Source organism: Lygodium microphyllum, chromosome 20 (assembly GCF_053477565.2).
Source record: "Lygodium microphyllum isolate KBCC chromosome 20, Lygodium_microphyllum_v1.1.10, whole genome shotgun sequence".
In the NCBI taxonomy this organism is placed as follows: Eukaryota; Viridiplantae; Streptophyta; class Polypodiopsida; order Schizaeales; family Lygodiaceae; genus Lygodium; species Lygodium microphyllum.
Window position 1 is genome coordinate 3584553 of NC_141154.1, and position 15915 is coordinate 3600467.

The window sequence follows — 15915 nt, forward strand, 5'->3', positions numbered from 1 at the left end:
AGTAAGACAAGTCACCTCTGGTCAACAACTCCAGGTCTCACACCTCAGAAATCAAGTTGTGCAAGTAATCTGTGATCAAGTTCTGCAAGTTCACTAAGTCAGTTAAGTTCTACAAGTCTGCAACTCTGCAAGTCAGACTAGTCAACTGGAGTCATAACTGACTTGTGCTCAAAACTCCTAGAAGGACTGTTCCTGCGCAGAAACTTTGAACTGCAAAGTTATTCGTGGGAAGGTATTCTACCCATACGCAGGTTTGCTGAAGCATTTTCAGCATACGAAGAAGGAAAAATCGCAGATTTTCTGAAGATTGAGAAAGAAATACCCAAAAACACATAAGCCTTGTCTCCTAGAACTTGAGCTACGCTCATCCCGCTAACCTGATTTTGAGTGAGAAAGGTCTTTTGAGTTTTACAGGATGACGGAACCACATATGGATGATCTTATGGCTGAAGACGACCTACCTGAGCCTACGATGGAGCAAAAGCTGGACTTAATCATGATGCAATTGGAAGAAGAACGAAGGGCTAGGCAAGCATTGCAAGCACAATTGGCAAAATTACAAAGAGCGTCTACCGACAAAGAAGAACCTCAAGCTAAAGATTTGATTCGACGTACCATCGACGCCACTCTTGAAGCTCAAACCATTCGCAAGGAAGCAAAGATAAGTAAACGAAGTTTCAAATTTCGTACTTTCAATGGCATACGAGAAGGAAAGACCGTTCTAGCATTCATTAGTCAGTTTGATGACTATTTCCATGAGGAAACCTATGCAGAAAAAGATAAAATCAAGTGTGTTACTAATCATTTGGTCGACAGAGCATCACTTTGGTGGACTGTAGTACACAAGAGCATAGAATGTCTTGCTACTTGGGAAGATTTCATGAAGAAGTTCATGCAGAATTTCCTTCCACCGCAATTTCATGAGAAGGCTATTAAGCAATGGGATCTACTCCAGCAACGAGATCGTGAGCCTAATCCTCAGTATACAGAGCATTTTTGGAATGCACTCCTCCAGCTACGCATGCTTGAAGACATACCAGAGATGACACATAAGCATAAGTATATGTCTGGACTCCTTGGGCATTACTACGCTGAAGTTAACATGTTCAAGCCTGCTACCCTTGAAGACACCATTTCACTAGCTCACGACACTGAAGATAAGCTACGCGGTAGAGACAGACGACCACAGCAATTCCAAGCCAATGGTAATTATGAATCTAAACAATTCAATTCCAATTTTAGAAGATTTAATCCAGATCGTTTCTCTTCATCATCTTTCCGCAAGAATTGGGCTAAACCACCTGCATTACCATCCAATGTCAATCCGAATCCTAAGCCTATTCCACAGCCAAATCCAAATGTACCTAGACTTCCCGCCATTGCAAATAATGTAACCAAAGCCAAGCCAATACTATGCTATAAATGCCACCAGCCTGGACATCTAGCAGCAAATTGTCATTCAAAGAAGCCACCAACTCATATAAACTATCTTGGAGCCATGGACGAAGACTAACATGAGGATATGCCTGATTTCACTGAAGATGAGGACGACACTACTACTACTTCCGATACTTTACCAGGTATGCCTACTCCACATTCTTTATTGACTATGAAATGTTTGGTGCATGGAAAGGAAAATACTATTTTGCATGATGATGGTAGTACTCATGATTTTATTTCAGCAAAATTGGTAAAGGAATTGAAATTACAGATTGTACCTACGCATTATCGCATAAAAGCTACATTTTTAGGCACTAGGTATAATGGTACACAGGAAGTACAAGACTTAGAGATTCAAATTGGTTCATACACTGAAAGAAGAAATTTCTTAGTTGTTCCATTACAGTCGAGTGACATTATTTTAGGTATGCCTTGGCGACACCAGCATAACCCAGATATAGATTATTCCACACACACAATGAATATTAACTTTCAAGGAAAATCTATTACATTATATGGTATGCATGCATCTAATGTTTTTCCACTGCTTTCGCATACTCAAGCTAAACGTGCATTACGCAAGAGTAGTAAATCCTATCTCATTTGGGTGAATGAATTGCAAGTAAAGGAAAATCATATGCACCCTAGGCATAAAGAATTTCTTGCATATTTTAAGGACTGTTTTGTAGAAGACCTACCACCAGGTTTACCTCCTTCACGTCCAGAAGACCATAAGATAGATTTGATCTCTGGCACACAACCACCTTGCAAAGCAGCATATAGGCATAACCAGATAGAGCAAAAAGAAATTCAGAGTCAAGTTGAGAAATTACTAAATAGAGGTTTAATTCGACCTAGCAGTTCTCCATTCGGTGCACCTGTACTCTTAGTCAAGAAAAAGAATAATACCTATTGTATGTGCATTGACTATCGAGCTTTAAATAAGATCACTATAAAGAATAGGTATCCTATTCCTAGAGTTGATGACCTTATGGACAAACTGCAAGGATTTTCTATATTTAGTAAAATTGACCTTAAGTCTGGTTATCATGAGGTGAGGCTAGATAAATCTGACATATTCAAGATTGCATTCAAAACACAGTTTGGTCATTACGAATTTTTGGTCATGCCATTCGGATTGACTAATGCACTTGCTACCTTTAGTAGAATGATGAACCGTATCTTTTTGAAATATTAGTATTGTGTAATTGTTTTCTTTAATGATATTTTGGTGTTTAGTCAAAATGAGAAAGAACATTATGAGCATTTGTCATTGGTTTTTCAGTTATTGAAAGAAAATCAACTATATGCAAATCTTGAAAAGAGTGAATTCTTTAAGACAGAAATTGAGTATTTAGGTCATATTGTATCATCTGAAGGAATGAAAGTTGATCCTAAGAAAATTGATGCAATGTTGAATTGGCATGTTCCTAAAAACGTGCATGAGTTACGCTCATTCCTTGGTTTTGCTAGTTTCTATAGGAAGTTTGTACGTAATTTCTCATTACTTGCTTTACCATTAACCAAACTTCTGAAGAAATGAATTTTTTATCAATGGACCGAAAATCAACAGAAATCCTTTGACTTACTAAAACATGCATTAACTAATGCCCCTGTTCTACAGTTGCCTGACTTTAATAGACCATTCTTTCTAGTAGTGACCGATGCTAGTGGATCAGGAATAGGAGCCATACTTATGCAAGACAATCATCCCAAAGCATATTCTAGTTATAAGTTGAAACCCTTTGAGCTGAAATATTCACTACAAGATATAGACCTTATAGCGACGTTTAAAGCGACGAAAATACAAACAACAAAATTTACCCCCGTCGTCGCAAAAAGCGTCGTTATTGACGACGCCATGGAATCGTCGCTATTTGCGTCGCTATATGCGTCGCTATTTGCGTCGCTATTTGCGTCGTCGCAAAAAGCGTCGTTATTGACGACGCCATGGAATCGTCGCTATTTGCGTCGCTATATGCGTCGCTATTTGCGTCGCTATATGCATTTGCGACGCATATAGCGACGCAAATAGCGACGGTTGCAGAGAATTTGCGACGCTGATAGCGACGACAATAGCGACGCCTGCAGTAAATTTGCGACGCAAATAGCGACGGTAACAGAGGAAAAAAAAAATTTGTGGCAGGGCAGCAAGCTGCCCTGCCACATATAGCACTGTGTGCTGTATGAGAGCCATACAAAATAGTTTCTGCATTGCTGCATACAAAGCGTTTGCAAACAAAAAGAATCTATACTGAAATCATAAAACTGATAGATGAAATAAATACATGATATCGCATAAAATGCGATTGGTACAATCATAAAACAATATCACTAATACATAGAAAATGTCTACATAGATCGGGTGACTAAAAACTAAAGGTATGTGAGCGCTAAGGATCCGAGGGTGAGCTACAAATCGTCGTTCCCCGAAAGCTTGTCCCTCTGCAAAGGAGCATCAAACGGATTCTGCAGAAAAAGAAACAACATATCAATCCACCATACAATAATGCATTCAAATATCTCATGGTAACTACGGACATGAAAGATGAGAGACTTACTGGGCCGCCGCGTCTGTACAATCGGTCGATCAATGATCTGAGACCGTGCCTCTCTGCATATTGAGTCTCAAGGCCTTGCGGATCACGATTTGTAATGGAGTGCTGCAAAGAAAACAAAATGCTAACTGTTAGAAATATGATTGTCAGTACAAATAATATCTCAAAAAAACAAATAAGCAAAACAAAAGAGAAACTTACAAAGTCCTCCAAATATGTCCTGTGGCCGCCACTCCCAAGATGATGTACCGATCCGGCCTCGATTCGTGCCCTCGCCGCCTCCCGCTGCTGACTCCAACGTCCTGGCGAATTTGTAGCCTCCTCCCTCAGTCGGCGCCAGTCCTCTGCATCTAACCACTCGGGCTTTGGAGCCCCACTCTTGATTGCCTTGCGTGCGTCGGATCGTCTATGTGACATGTATGCACGCATGCAATCCATCATCCAGCCCGTAGAGAATCTATCCACTGCGGCTGGCAGCGGGAACTCCTCATGCAAGGATGCTACTATGTACTCCTTGCTCCCCTCCGGTATGTTCCTCCAATGATCCAGGACGTTGTGCCGAAAAACTTGTTGGCACAACTCCCTCATGCGAGCTATCACCCTCCTCCCCTCATCATTCATGATGATAGCTCCTGACCTGCCATCCACTAGGTATCCATAATCCCTAGGAGTGTGCCTCGTATGGGCCCTCTCCCATCTCCGTCCACACTCTTAGGCATATCCAGGAGACCCCTGAACATCCGGTGTACCGACGGGGGTACCCTCTCCCGGAGTGCCACTGAAAGGGGTGCCACCAAAAGGAGTGCCACCAGAGGGGGTGCCACCAAAAGGAGTGCCACCAGAGGGGGTGCCACCAAAAGGAGTGCCACCAAAAGGCGTGACATCTGCCGACGGCTGCGCAAAAGCCGGAGTAACTGGAGTGGACGTCCCCACAGGTGTGACAAATCCTGGAGGTGACCGAGCTCTAGCTGAACGACGAGACGGAGACACCGCGTCCGTGTCTCCACAGCAGCACCCCCCTGATCCTCCTGCAGTCGCAGTCCCTCCCTCTGGCCCAAGTCGCGAGCGTCGAGATCGTCTGCTCGAAGCTGAAGCATCTGATCGCACTGAAGCTGATCTAGCAGAGCGCCCTGACGAAGAACGAGACAGCTCCTGATCTGCTATCTCTCTGAATCTCGCGAGCTGATCTGGAGACATACGTGCCATCATCTCCTGAAACTCCTCATCGCTCATCCCTCGACTCATCCTGAAAATAAAGATACCTGCAGAGATAAAAAATAATGTTAGAATAATCAATTGAAACTATACAAAGCGCATTAATATAAATCATTTTTGAAAATCCATCTTAAAATGCATATCTTATCTACCTTTATGGAAGATCTAAACAACGAATTGAGTAATACAATTCTCCAAGAATGATGAAGTATTCTATGGTCCCATGTTAATCTCCTGACATAACTCTGCATACACTGGAAGGTCGATAGACATGTCACCACAAAAGAACGAGTCTGCCTCGTTCTCAAAAAATTCTACGACTTCTGTATTTCCATCATTGTTAGCCGATGCGGGCTCCAAGCTTGCGGTGGCCTCCACCCCTTGTAATTTCGATCCCTCTATTTGCATATATTCTTCATCTATGCCTGGAACATCGCTTTGATCGTATACTCTCGCACCTCTAGGAGTTGAAGGTATAACATACCACCATCGAGGTTGTCGGGGATTTGGATAGAAGATTACCTGTTCACAAACACTTACAAACCGTCTTCAAACCATTGTGACATAAAGCATGTCGTATTACAATTAGCAAGCAAATGACTAGAAGATTACCTGTTCACAATGTGCCGGCAACACAAAGGTGTCGCGCAAATCCATCCATTTTTTTTCGGAATCTATTTCGAGAAATCCAGATGGACCTCGTCGAACCGTTGCGCCAGCTCCTCCAAGTACCACTTTGAACCACTGCACATCGAATATTATCATGGAGAAGCTACGGTAATCCACCGTAATAATACTTTGCAAATTCCCAAAATACTCCATCTCATCCACAACCGTGTTCGGATCCGTTGCTCGTCGCCGGCTCTCTTGCTCAAACCTTGCCATGACACCACAGTCCATTGTGGAGCGCATTTTGTCAATACGCTCCACCCAAAAATGCCGTCCGCACGACCACGCTGCACTATATATTTTGTACTGCACATTGAAACACTCAAATTAGATGTAGCAAACAAATTCAGATACGACACATTCTAAACCCCTCATTACCTTTGGACTACATCCCCTCGAGAACTCCCACTCCTCCATTGAGACCTCTGCCCCTTCGCTGGATGCTGCGATCAAGGCTCCATGCAACCATCGTGTTGACATAAACCGCGACATCTCCTCCATGCCTTCGGGATATCGAATCGGTTGGTGACGCGTACTGCGTCGGAATTCAGCTCGCGCTTCCTCTCGATCTTGCCTTGCAATCTGGTACTTGGCGAGCCACGTCTCCATGGAGGCATGGTGCAACATACAAAAGCGATTCACTTTCTCTTCCATTGAGGCATCCATTCTTTTTTCTACCCCATTTCCAACCACCACATCTCCAGTCAGCCTGTCATCGTCCTTGAGCGTCCATAGCATTTCATTGTCTGGTTCCACCGTTGGTAGCCATTGTGAGATATGCACTAATGCCTCTGACACCAACCAACCCTCCGCCATGCTACCTTCCGGACGAGCTCGTTGTCGCACAAAGCCTTTCAGGGTTTTCATGAAGCGCTCCAGGAAGAACATCCATCGCGTATGGACAGGTCCGGCAATCTCCACTTCGTCCACAAGATGCACAAGAAGGTGAACTTGTATCGTGAGCATGCTAGTGGGCAGGTATTTCTCAAAGAGACAGACCGTCTCAACTGCTCCCCGCCTTGCGGATTCAATAGAGGACGTCTTAATCTCTTTCTGTGAGATCCATTGCACCAAAGTCGACAGCTTGTAAATGGCCCCGCGAATTTCTGGAGTTAGGCATCCCGCGATCGCGATCGGTAGGACAAACTGCCACAAATGAGAAAGCATTAAGAATAATGGTCACTTTTCAAATTTCAAAATGTCCACGCTTATTAAAATCCATTCTGTTCACAAACCTGACATATCTTATGCCAATCATGGGATTTTAGCCCAGACATTTGGTCATCTTTAGAAAATGCGGACCTGAGAGAACGCATCATACCCGTCGGAGTGCGGATAGACTTGATTACTTGCTTCACAATGCGCTCTTTTTTGGTAGACAAAACCCAGGGAGCGCGAGGAAGCTGCACTCCCCCTTCAGCACTCGACTGCGGCCAAAGCGCCTCCATCTTACCTACCTCCTTTAAATCCATTCGTGACCCTATAGTGTCTCTCTTTCCTGTGATATGGTCCCATAGCAAGCTGCCCACATTTTTGAAAATATGCATGGGATCCAACAAGTGGTTGACCTGTAAGTGGGTCCAATATGGCAACTCGTAGAAAACTGAGAACCGTCGCATTCCATTTGGATGTGATTCCGGGTTTACCATTTTCAGCTCGTACCAGCTTGCAGCGTTCATACGTGCTGGAGGTCGTCCAAGAAAACCTTCCCTGAGTTCATGATCCTCCGGCAAGAAAGTGGCGTGTCCTTGATATACCATCTTCTTCATGGTTCGTGACCTTCGGGAGTCTAACTGTGGCCCACACAATGGACATGCATGATAACCTGAGGTAACGAGACCTGCAAGGCGATCCACGACCTAGTGAATACTTGATTGAATGAAATAAAATATAGATATTACCGGCGTGAACAAAGGTCTGCTCACCTGAGCACTCTCCCAATCCCGGAAAGTCATGCATTGTCCACATGAGAATGGCTCGAATGTTGGCTGACCGCCGACCATCGCGCCTGCTCATATCTTGCACCGTGACCCCCTCCTCCCACAAAATCTTAAGCTCATCGACTAATGGACGAAGATACACGTCCATATTTTTTACTTTGTAGCGGCCCGGGACGAGCAAGCTAAGGATGAGATGTCCTTTCTTCGTAGAAAGCCATGGAGGAATGTTGTAGTTGACAAGCACTATAGGCCACACACTGTAAGAAGTCGAGCGCAGACCGAATGGGTTCACACCATCCATGGCGAGACCGAGCCGAAGATTCCTTGGCTCTCGCGCAAAGCCTGGGAAGGTAGAGTCAATGTGGCTCCATGCGCGCGAATCTGCTGATATTCGTTGCACTCCATCCGTAGACCTATTCTGCACATGCCACGTTGTCAAGCTTGCCATGGCAGACGTGCGAAACATGTGGTTTATGCGGGGGATGAGCGGAAAGTGTCTGAGGACTTTTTGAGGGATGGTCTGCCCTTGCAAGTCCTGTCGATACCTGTGAGCACCACACTTTGGACATGTCTCCATAGTCTCGTATTCATCTCGAAACAATATGCAGTCGTTGATACATGCATGGATGTTATTGTAGTCCATGCCAAGCTTCCGTAAAACATGTCGTGCATCATCACGAGACTCAGGCATGGTGTTTGCAGGTGGCAATATATGATATTTCAATAACCTGAAAACATCATAAAACACCTTGAAAAATCCATCCATATTTACAATAATACTGTTTTAAAAAAAAACAATGAAGTCTGTATGCAAGGTACCTGAATAACTCAGTCACACTCGTATCGCTCCAACCGTATTTCGCTTGCACACTTAAGAGTGCAAGCAATGTCTTCAACCGAGATACTCGGCACCCATCATATAATGGTATGGATGCTTCCTCTCTAAGCGGGTCAGATGTCTCAACATCCATGGGAATCAATGCATCGATCATTGCCTCCATCTCAGGCTCCAAGATTGTAGGCAAGTCGGGAAGGTTGTCTGTCTCCTCTGGTATTGATGATATAGATGGGCCTTGCGAGTGGTCTATTGGCTCCTGCCATCCATCCATCTCACGTCCACGAACTCTTCTAATTGGCCGCAAAGGGTGCACTCCCCCTTGGGTTGAGACATCACCCCCCTGGACACAAAATTTGCCAACAAGACCCAATCTTATTGTGTATGGTTTTCAATTAGCTTGAGAGTACAATGCATGAAAAATGCTAACTTGAAAATACCGTTTGCTGAAAATCTGCAATCGCCTGATCAATAATCTCAGGTTGAAACTCGCCAAATCGTCGTACGTGTTCTATAGACAATCGGCGTTTTCGTCTAATTGCCAACTTGCATTGAGAGCAAGGACATGGGACACGTTGATTAAGATACGACTCGCGGTCTTGAACAATAGGACCTTCTTCGTTTGCCATCTTATCTACATTACAGCAAACGAGGCTTAAATGGATAGCTTTTTGGAGATGTACGTCAACTTGCAAGTTGACCATAAACCTTGCATTGTATATAGTAGTCGAGAGATTTTCCGATGTTATATCTCGGCCTTGTATCATGCTCAACGATTTGTTTGTCCCGGTAGATAATTTTTTGTTATATCTCGGCTTTGAGTATAAGTAATCCATTTTAAAATTAATGCGCGCCATCTATGAAATTTTACAACTATAGTAATAAAATTTATTTCAATCAATTCTACTCATAGTCATAAGACCTGAGAGAAATTATCCTATACTCAATTTAAGGGATCTCCACTTCTATAACAATAATTTTGGGTTAATTTTGATGAAGTACGTGGCCGTATGCAAAGCACATTGCATACCATTATCGATACGTATATTATCTTAAATTTCATTCCCTTCCCTCTCCCTCTCCCTCTCCCTCACCCTCTCCCTCTCCCTCTCTTTCTCTCACCCTCTCCCTCACCCTCTCGTTCTCTTTCTCTCCCTCTCTCATTTCCTCCCTCCTCCTCCCTCTCCCTCTCCCTCCCTCTTTCTCCCTCTTTCTCCCTCTCCCTCTCCCTCCCTCCCTCGCTCCCTCTCCCTCCCCCTCCCTCTTTCTCTCCCTCTCTCATTTCCTTCCCCTCCCCTTCCCTCTCCCTCTCCCTCTCCCTCTCTTTTTCTCCCTCTCCCTCTCTATCTCTCTTTCTCTCTCATTTCCTAAACAAGCAAAAAATAAAGTGATTTAAACATCCTCCAAGCAAAAGGGAGAGGGAGAGATACAATGCACTCTCCCTCTCTTTCTCTTTCTATCCCTCTCTCATTTCCTTCCCCTTCCTATCCCTCTCACTCTCTTTCTCTCTCATTTCCTCTCCTAAACAAGAAAAAAATAAAGTGATTCAAACATTAAACAAGCAAAAGGGAGAGGGAGGGAGAGAGAGAATGCACTCTCCCTCCTTCTCCCTCTCTTTTTCTTTCTCTCCCTCTCCTATTTCCTCCCCCTCCCTCTCCCTCTCCCTCTATTTCTCTTTCTCTTTCTTTCCCTTTCCCTCTCCCTCTCCCTCTCTTTCTCTCTTACTCTCTCGTTTCCTCTCCTAAACAAGCAAAGAAGAAAGTAATTTAAACATTAAACAAGCAAAAGGGAGAGAGAGAGAGAGAGAATGCACTCTCACTCTCTTTCTCTCCCTCTCTCTCCCTCTCCCTCTCCTTCTCTTTCTTTTCCTCTCCTAAATAAACAAAAGAGAACGATTTAAACCTTCAACAAGTAAAAGAAAGAGAGAGGGAGACTCACCAATGAGATATGGCGAGCGTGGGCGGCTTCTCTTTGCAACGAGGGCTCCTCCTCTCCTTCGCGAACAACGACGGTGGCGGTGGCGGTGGCGGCGGCGGCGGCAACAAGTCTCTTCCTCCTCTTCTTTCACAAAGCCTTGGCTCTCTCCCTCGCTCTCGCTCTCAAAAGGCGAAGAAAACAAAATGAAAACGGCGCTCTGGTTTCGGCCGCGCTTTTTTCCCTGCGGCGTCGCTATATGCGTCGCTATTTGCGTCGCAAATAGCGACGCCGATAAACGCCGCCACTAATCGGCGTCGCTATTGCCCCAGTCCCTTGTAGTGATTTCACATATGACAAAGAACTATTAGCAGTTGTACAAGCATTAAGACAGTGGAAATACTACTTAATGGGTTCAGAATTTATGATAAAGACCGATCAGCAAAGTATTAGACATTTACTTAGCCAACCCCAAATCTCTGACCGTCATATCAAATGGGCTTCCTTTATTCAAAGTTTTCATCCTATCATTCAATACCAACCTGGAAAAGAAAATGTAGTGGCTGATGCATTGAGTAGAAGACCTGCCATTCATAATATTTCTGTCATATCTTTTGATTCTTTGATTGCTATGAAAGATACATATCACCAGGATATTACTTTTCATTCTGATTGGAATAAATTAGTTCAAAATAATTTCATTCCTGTTGATTCATTGTCATATAATGATGGATTTATGTTTTATGAAAAGAGATTGTATGTTACAATTCCATTCCGAACTTTTGTTTTGAATGAAATTCATTCTCCTCCATATCAAGGTCATAGAGGTATCATATCTACATTACGTATGTTAACTGAAGATTTTTATTGGCCGCATATGGATGCTGATGTATCTAACTTCGTTTTTGAATGTTTGATTTGTCAAAGAATTAAGAGACATCATGGTAAACAGTATGGATTACTTATGCATTTGTCTATTCCATCTAAACCTTGGGAACAAATTTCTATGGATTTCATTACTGGTTTACCAAATACTAAATCTAACCATGATATGATTTGGACAGTTGTAGATAGATTTAGTAAACAAGCATATTTCATTCCATGTAAGAAAACTTTAACAGCATCACAAGCAGCACAATTGTTTTTGAAAACTGTTTTTACTAACCATGGATTGCCAAAAGTTATTATTTCAGATCGTGATTCTAGATTTTGTAACAATTTTTGGATTACTCTATTTGCTAATCTAGGCACAAAGATTGATTTCTCATTTGCATTTCATCCAGAAACTAATGGACAAACAGAAGCCACAAACAGCGCCATTCTAGATCTTTTACGTGCATATACTATCTCTAAACCTCAAACATGGGACACTCATTTGCATTTATTACAGTTTGCATATAATAATACACCACACACATCTACAAAGAAAGCACCGTTTGATGTCATTTATGGATATAGATTGTCTACACCTGTTGCATCTTTGTCTAATAGAATTCAGAGTGCTGATGATATTGCTAGTATGCATAACAGTATATTTGATGAGGTTAAAGATATGATTGCTAAAGCCCAGCAATCATATACCAAACAAGCCAACAAGAAAAGACAAGCTATGAATTTCAAAGTTGATGACTATGTTTGGCTGAGAATAGAAAAACGTAGACTGCAAAGTGTAGATAGACATCCAGTTGTCAAATTAGCTCCTAGATTCTATGGACCATTTAGAATCATTCATAAAATTAATGATAATGCATTCAAGTTAGAATTACCATCTCATTGGAAAATTCACAACACATTTCACATTAGTTTATTGAGACCATTTAGAGGCCAATTACCTGTCCACCATGTTTATGAAAACCCACCTTTATTAGACGAAGAGACTGAAATACTTGAACTAGAAGCTATCATAGACACTGACTTTATGACCACTAGAACTGGCCGAAGGTATTCTAGATATCTAGTTAAATTTAAGAACCATCCTGTAGAGGAAGCACAATGGATGCACGCTAGAGACTTAAATGCTTTCCCCACTCTATTAGCTACACATTGATCTAATAGCAATTGAGGTCAATTGCTATCCCACCCCGGGGGTATGATGCCAGGAGGCATATCTCACGGTGGATTCCGTGCCACAGTGGATTCCGTGAGGTTTTACGGTGGATTCCGTAAACTTTGATGACCGGGGATCATACACAAAGTGGATTCTTTCTGCGAGAAGTTGATAGGGACGCCTATCCTTTTTGAGCATTTCATTAATTTAGTGTGTACATGGGTGATTCCATAGCGGGTGATTCTGCAAAATGCATATTAAATTAATAAACGTTTATGAGTTTAGAGTGCGCACTCATAATAAATTAAGGTTAGGATTTATTTCTAACCAGTTGATTTATTTATATAGCTGAAGACTGCTAGGTATTCACTTTTGTCGGTTTAATTGTATTATTTTACTAACGATTGTGAATGCTTCAGTTGATGTGTAGAGATAGCAGCAGTGGCGGAGGAAAGCATTGGAGTCTAGCGAGTATTCGACCTATGGATTATATTTTGATATGTGCCATGCCTATATTTTGTTATGTCTATTGAGACATCGATTATTTATCATTATTTTGTATGCGCCTATGTGCACGGATATGTTATTTCTATTTGGACATTGTATTGGGCGTGCCAGACTCTTTGGGCACCGTCCATTAGCTTTATTTCTATTTTTGTAAAAGCAAACTCAAAAGCTAAAAGCTTGATATATTTTTGTAAATTGGGCTATTATTGAGCATGAAGATGGAATATACATAAAATACATGCTTTGTGAAGCGCTCACACAAGGCATGGGGGGAGATTGAACCCAATTGGTCTCTTGCTCTTGTCGTTCATGCTTTTTACATTGTAATTTGTGCAAAAAGTAGAGTTCATTGTTCTTGGGGACCTTTCGGGATTCACTACGTGAGCATACAGCGACCGATCTGCGCACCACATTTAGTGAAGAGAAAGCAAGGAAAGTATATCCAAATAACTATTTAAAATAAGATGTGGCTCACATAGTGGGTCTCATCTCCAATTATTCCAATACTTTTCTTTATACAAAAGTGGCATCTTCCATATTCTTCAGAATGTTCAATCGATGCTATGCTCCACCAATTTCAATTGCTCTATCAATAGTATTGATGCATCTTGTTATTGCATTACTATTTGGTGTGGAATTCCTCCATCATTATTCTTACACCTCATCACTACAAGTCATTTTAAACTTGCTTTGTGATTGGGTTGCCAATACTAACATATATGCCAAGGATATATGCACCCTGAGAATATATGTGTGCTCTCTTGCTCTTTTTCTCTCCCTCCTACTCTCTCTATTTGTTTCTCTATTGATGAATGAAAAATTAATGATAGAGTAAACTGTAATAATAATAAGATTCTAGAGTTAAATGGAATGAGCTCTTATGGCCATGGTGCCCTTTAACTTATCAAAAAGTTCCCCTAAAAATATAAAACCAAGAAGTAAAAGGTTTGAAACAAGATGACGCTCATTAGAAATTCATATCTAGGTGGGGTTTCTCAATCAGGAACATGGGTTGTATGCACTAGTGTGATGGAAAAGCAATATGTTCTCCCTATCCTTGAGATCAAGCTCCATTTGATGCATCAGAATGTGGTGATTTGAATAACTTGATGATACCCTTTATATCAATGACGTCATTGTCATTTTATCCAAAATCTTGTACACTTTGAGTCCATCTAAACTTTGCGTCTACACTTAATTTGATGAGGATACATTTTTCATGTAGTTCTTGAGTAGCTATTTTCATTTTTCCTAAGTTTTTAGGTTGAAAACATGGATCATGTATGGTAATATTGTGAAAAAGTGCCTCAATGTCTCCATATGCACCATGATATCAAGCTCTATTTGATACATCAAAATCTAGTATTTTGTAAAGCTTGAAGATAGCCTTCACTAGGATAACAATGATCTGTTTTTCATTGTTGTCCATACTCGTCAATCCCAAGTCCATCTCAATATTTTCATCTACATCCACTTTTCAAACTGCAACTTTCCAAATAATCCTTGATTAGGTAGAGCATTCAAAAAATCCTCTCGGTTTATAGTAGAAGTCTTACAAATGCATATTGTTTAAAGTATTGGTAATCCATATTGCAAAATTAGGTAGATCACCACAACAAGATTCATAAGAAACCAAAAGAGGTCCTTTTTCTTGCATTGGGTTTCATGAGAGTGTTTTACCTTTTTCACATGAACCAATTCCAACTCTTGATATGGCATCCTAATGTCAAATAAGAAAGAAGATAACATAAATAAAATGTCAAAGCTACTTCAATGATTAGAAATAGGTGGAAAAAGACAATGATAATGAGACTTCGAATGATTAATAAAAACTAAGATTTGTCTTGTCATTTTCATTTCCACAGGCACATATGCATACATGATACAAGCAATAGTGTATATACCTTAACATATTTAAGTGAATGTTAGCAGATGAATATACATGCACCCATTTCATTGTGAACCCCAATGATATTATTTAGATATATTCAAGTCGATTAAAGAATAGTTGTGTAGGTAGACATGTATTTTGGAGGTTGGAGTCAATTTCTTTGCATACACAATATCTTTACATAGTATTTTCTTTACAACAATTTGTAACAACAAATTGTTGTAGTATAGGTGGAGAAGTTGTCAACCTTTGAGAGATAGAGATGGTTTAAAACCCCTACATCCTGGATTGGCATGAGGCTCATGCTTTGGGTAGGGGTGCATCCCTCATTGAGTTATCTTTGTTAGCTATATATAGTCTATCTATATATAGTGCCCTATATATAGCGCCCCAGGTCCCCTCTATATATTCCTATCATGTGTGCTCAGTTGACACACTTCTAGGGTTCCACTTTTGGTGTCTCGTGTCTCTCTTCGCCTCTCTCTTCCCCCTTTCTCATCTCCCTCGTGCACTATTCAACATGGTATCAGAGCATACCGCCAACCCCTCAATACTCTCCCATGGCCGTTATTCCCCTTGTAGTTCCCGCACTTGTAGTCCCTGCCGCGAAGGCCCCTGTGACCGTGCCTCCGTCAGCTCTGGTGCCTCCTTACGCTGCCCCCACAGGCGTTACTCCCTCGACACCCGCCGGGGCATCCCCAAGGTTTGCCGCCCCCACCTCGAAAGCCCTAGCAGTGATGTCGTCCCCGGTGACTAGGTCGTCGCCATGAATCCTCCCCCTCCAAAAGCCCCAGCGGTGATGTTGTTCCCCGTGACCAGGTCATCGCCATGACTCCTCCCCCTCCATCTTGATGGCAGCAGCAGAACCAGTGAATCCTTCTGCCTGGCCTGAATCTTTG

The 15915-nt window shown here is 42.0% G+C and overlaps 1 protein-coding gene across 1 annotated transcript in view; it reads right to left on the reverse strand.

The window, feature by feature from the left end:
- Positions 1-44: 44 nt before the first annotated feature.
- Positions 45-15915, reverse strand: part of LOC148018656 (uncharacterized) — a 16959-nt gene continuing 1088 nt past the window's right edge. The window contains exons 2-4 of the mRNA XM_087701062.1: positions 10596-10838; positions 5014-5260; positions 45-69 (exon numbers count right to left, since the gene is read on the reverse strand). Coding sequence (XP_087557188.1) covers positions 45-69; positions 5014-5260; positions 10596-10838 — 515 coding nt within the window. The remainder of the gene's footprint in view (positions 70-5013; positions 5261-10595; positions 10839-15915) is intronic.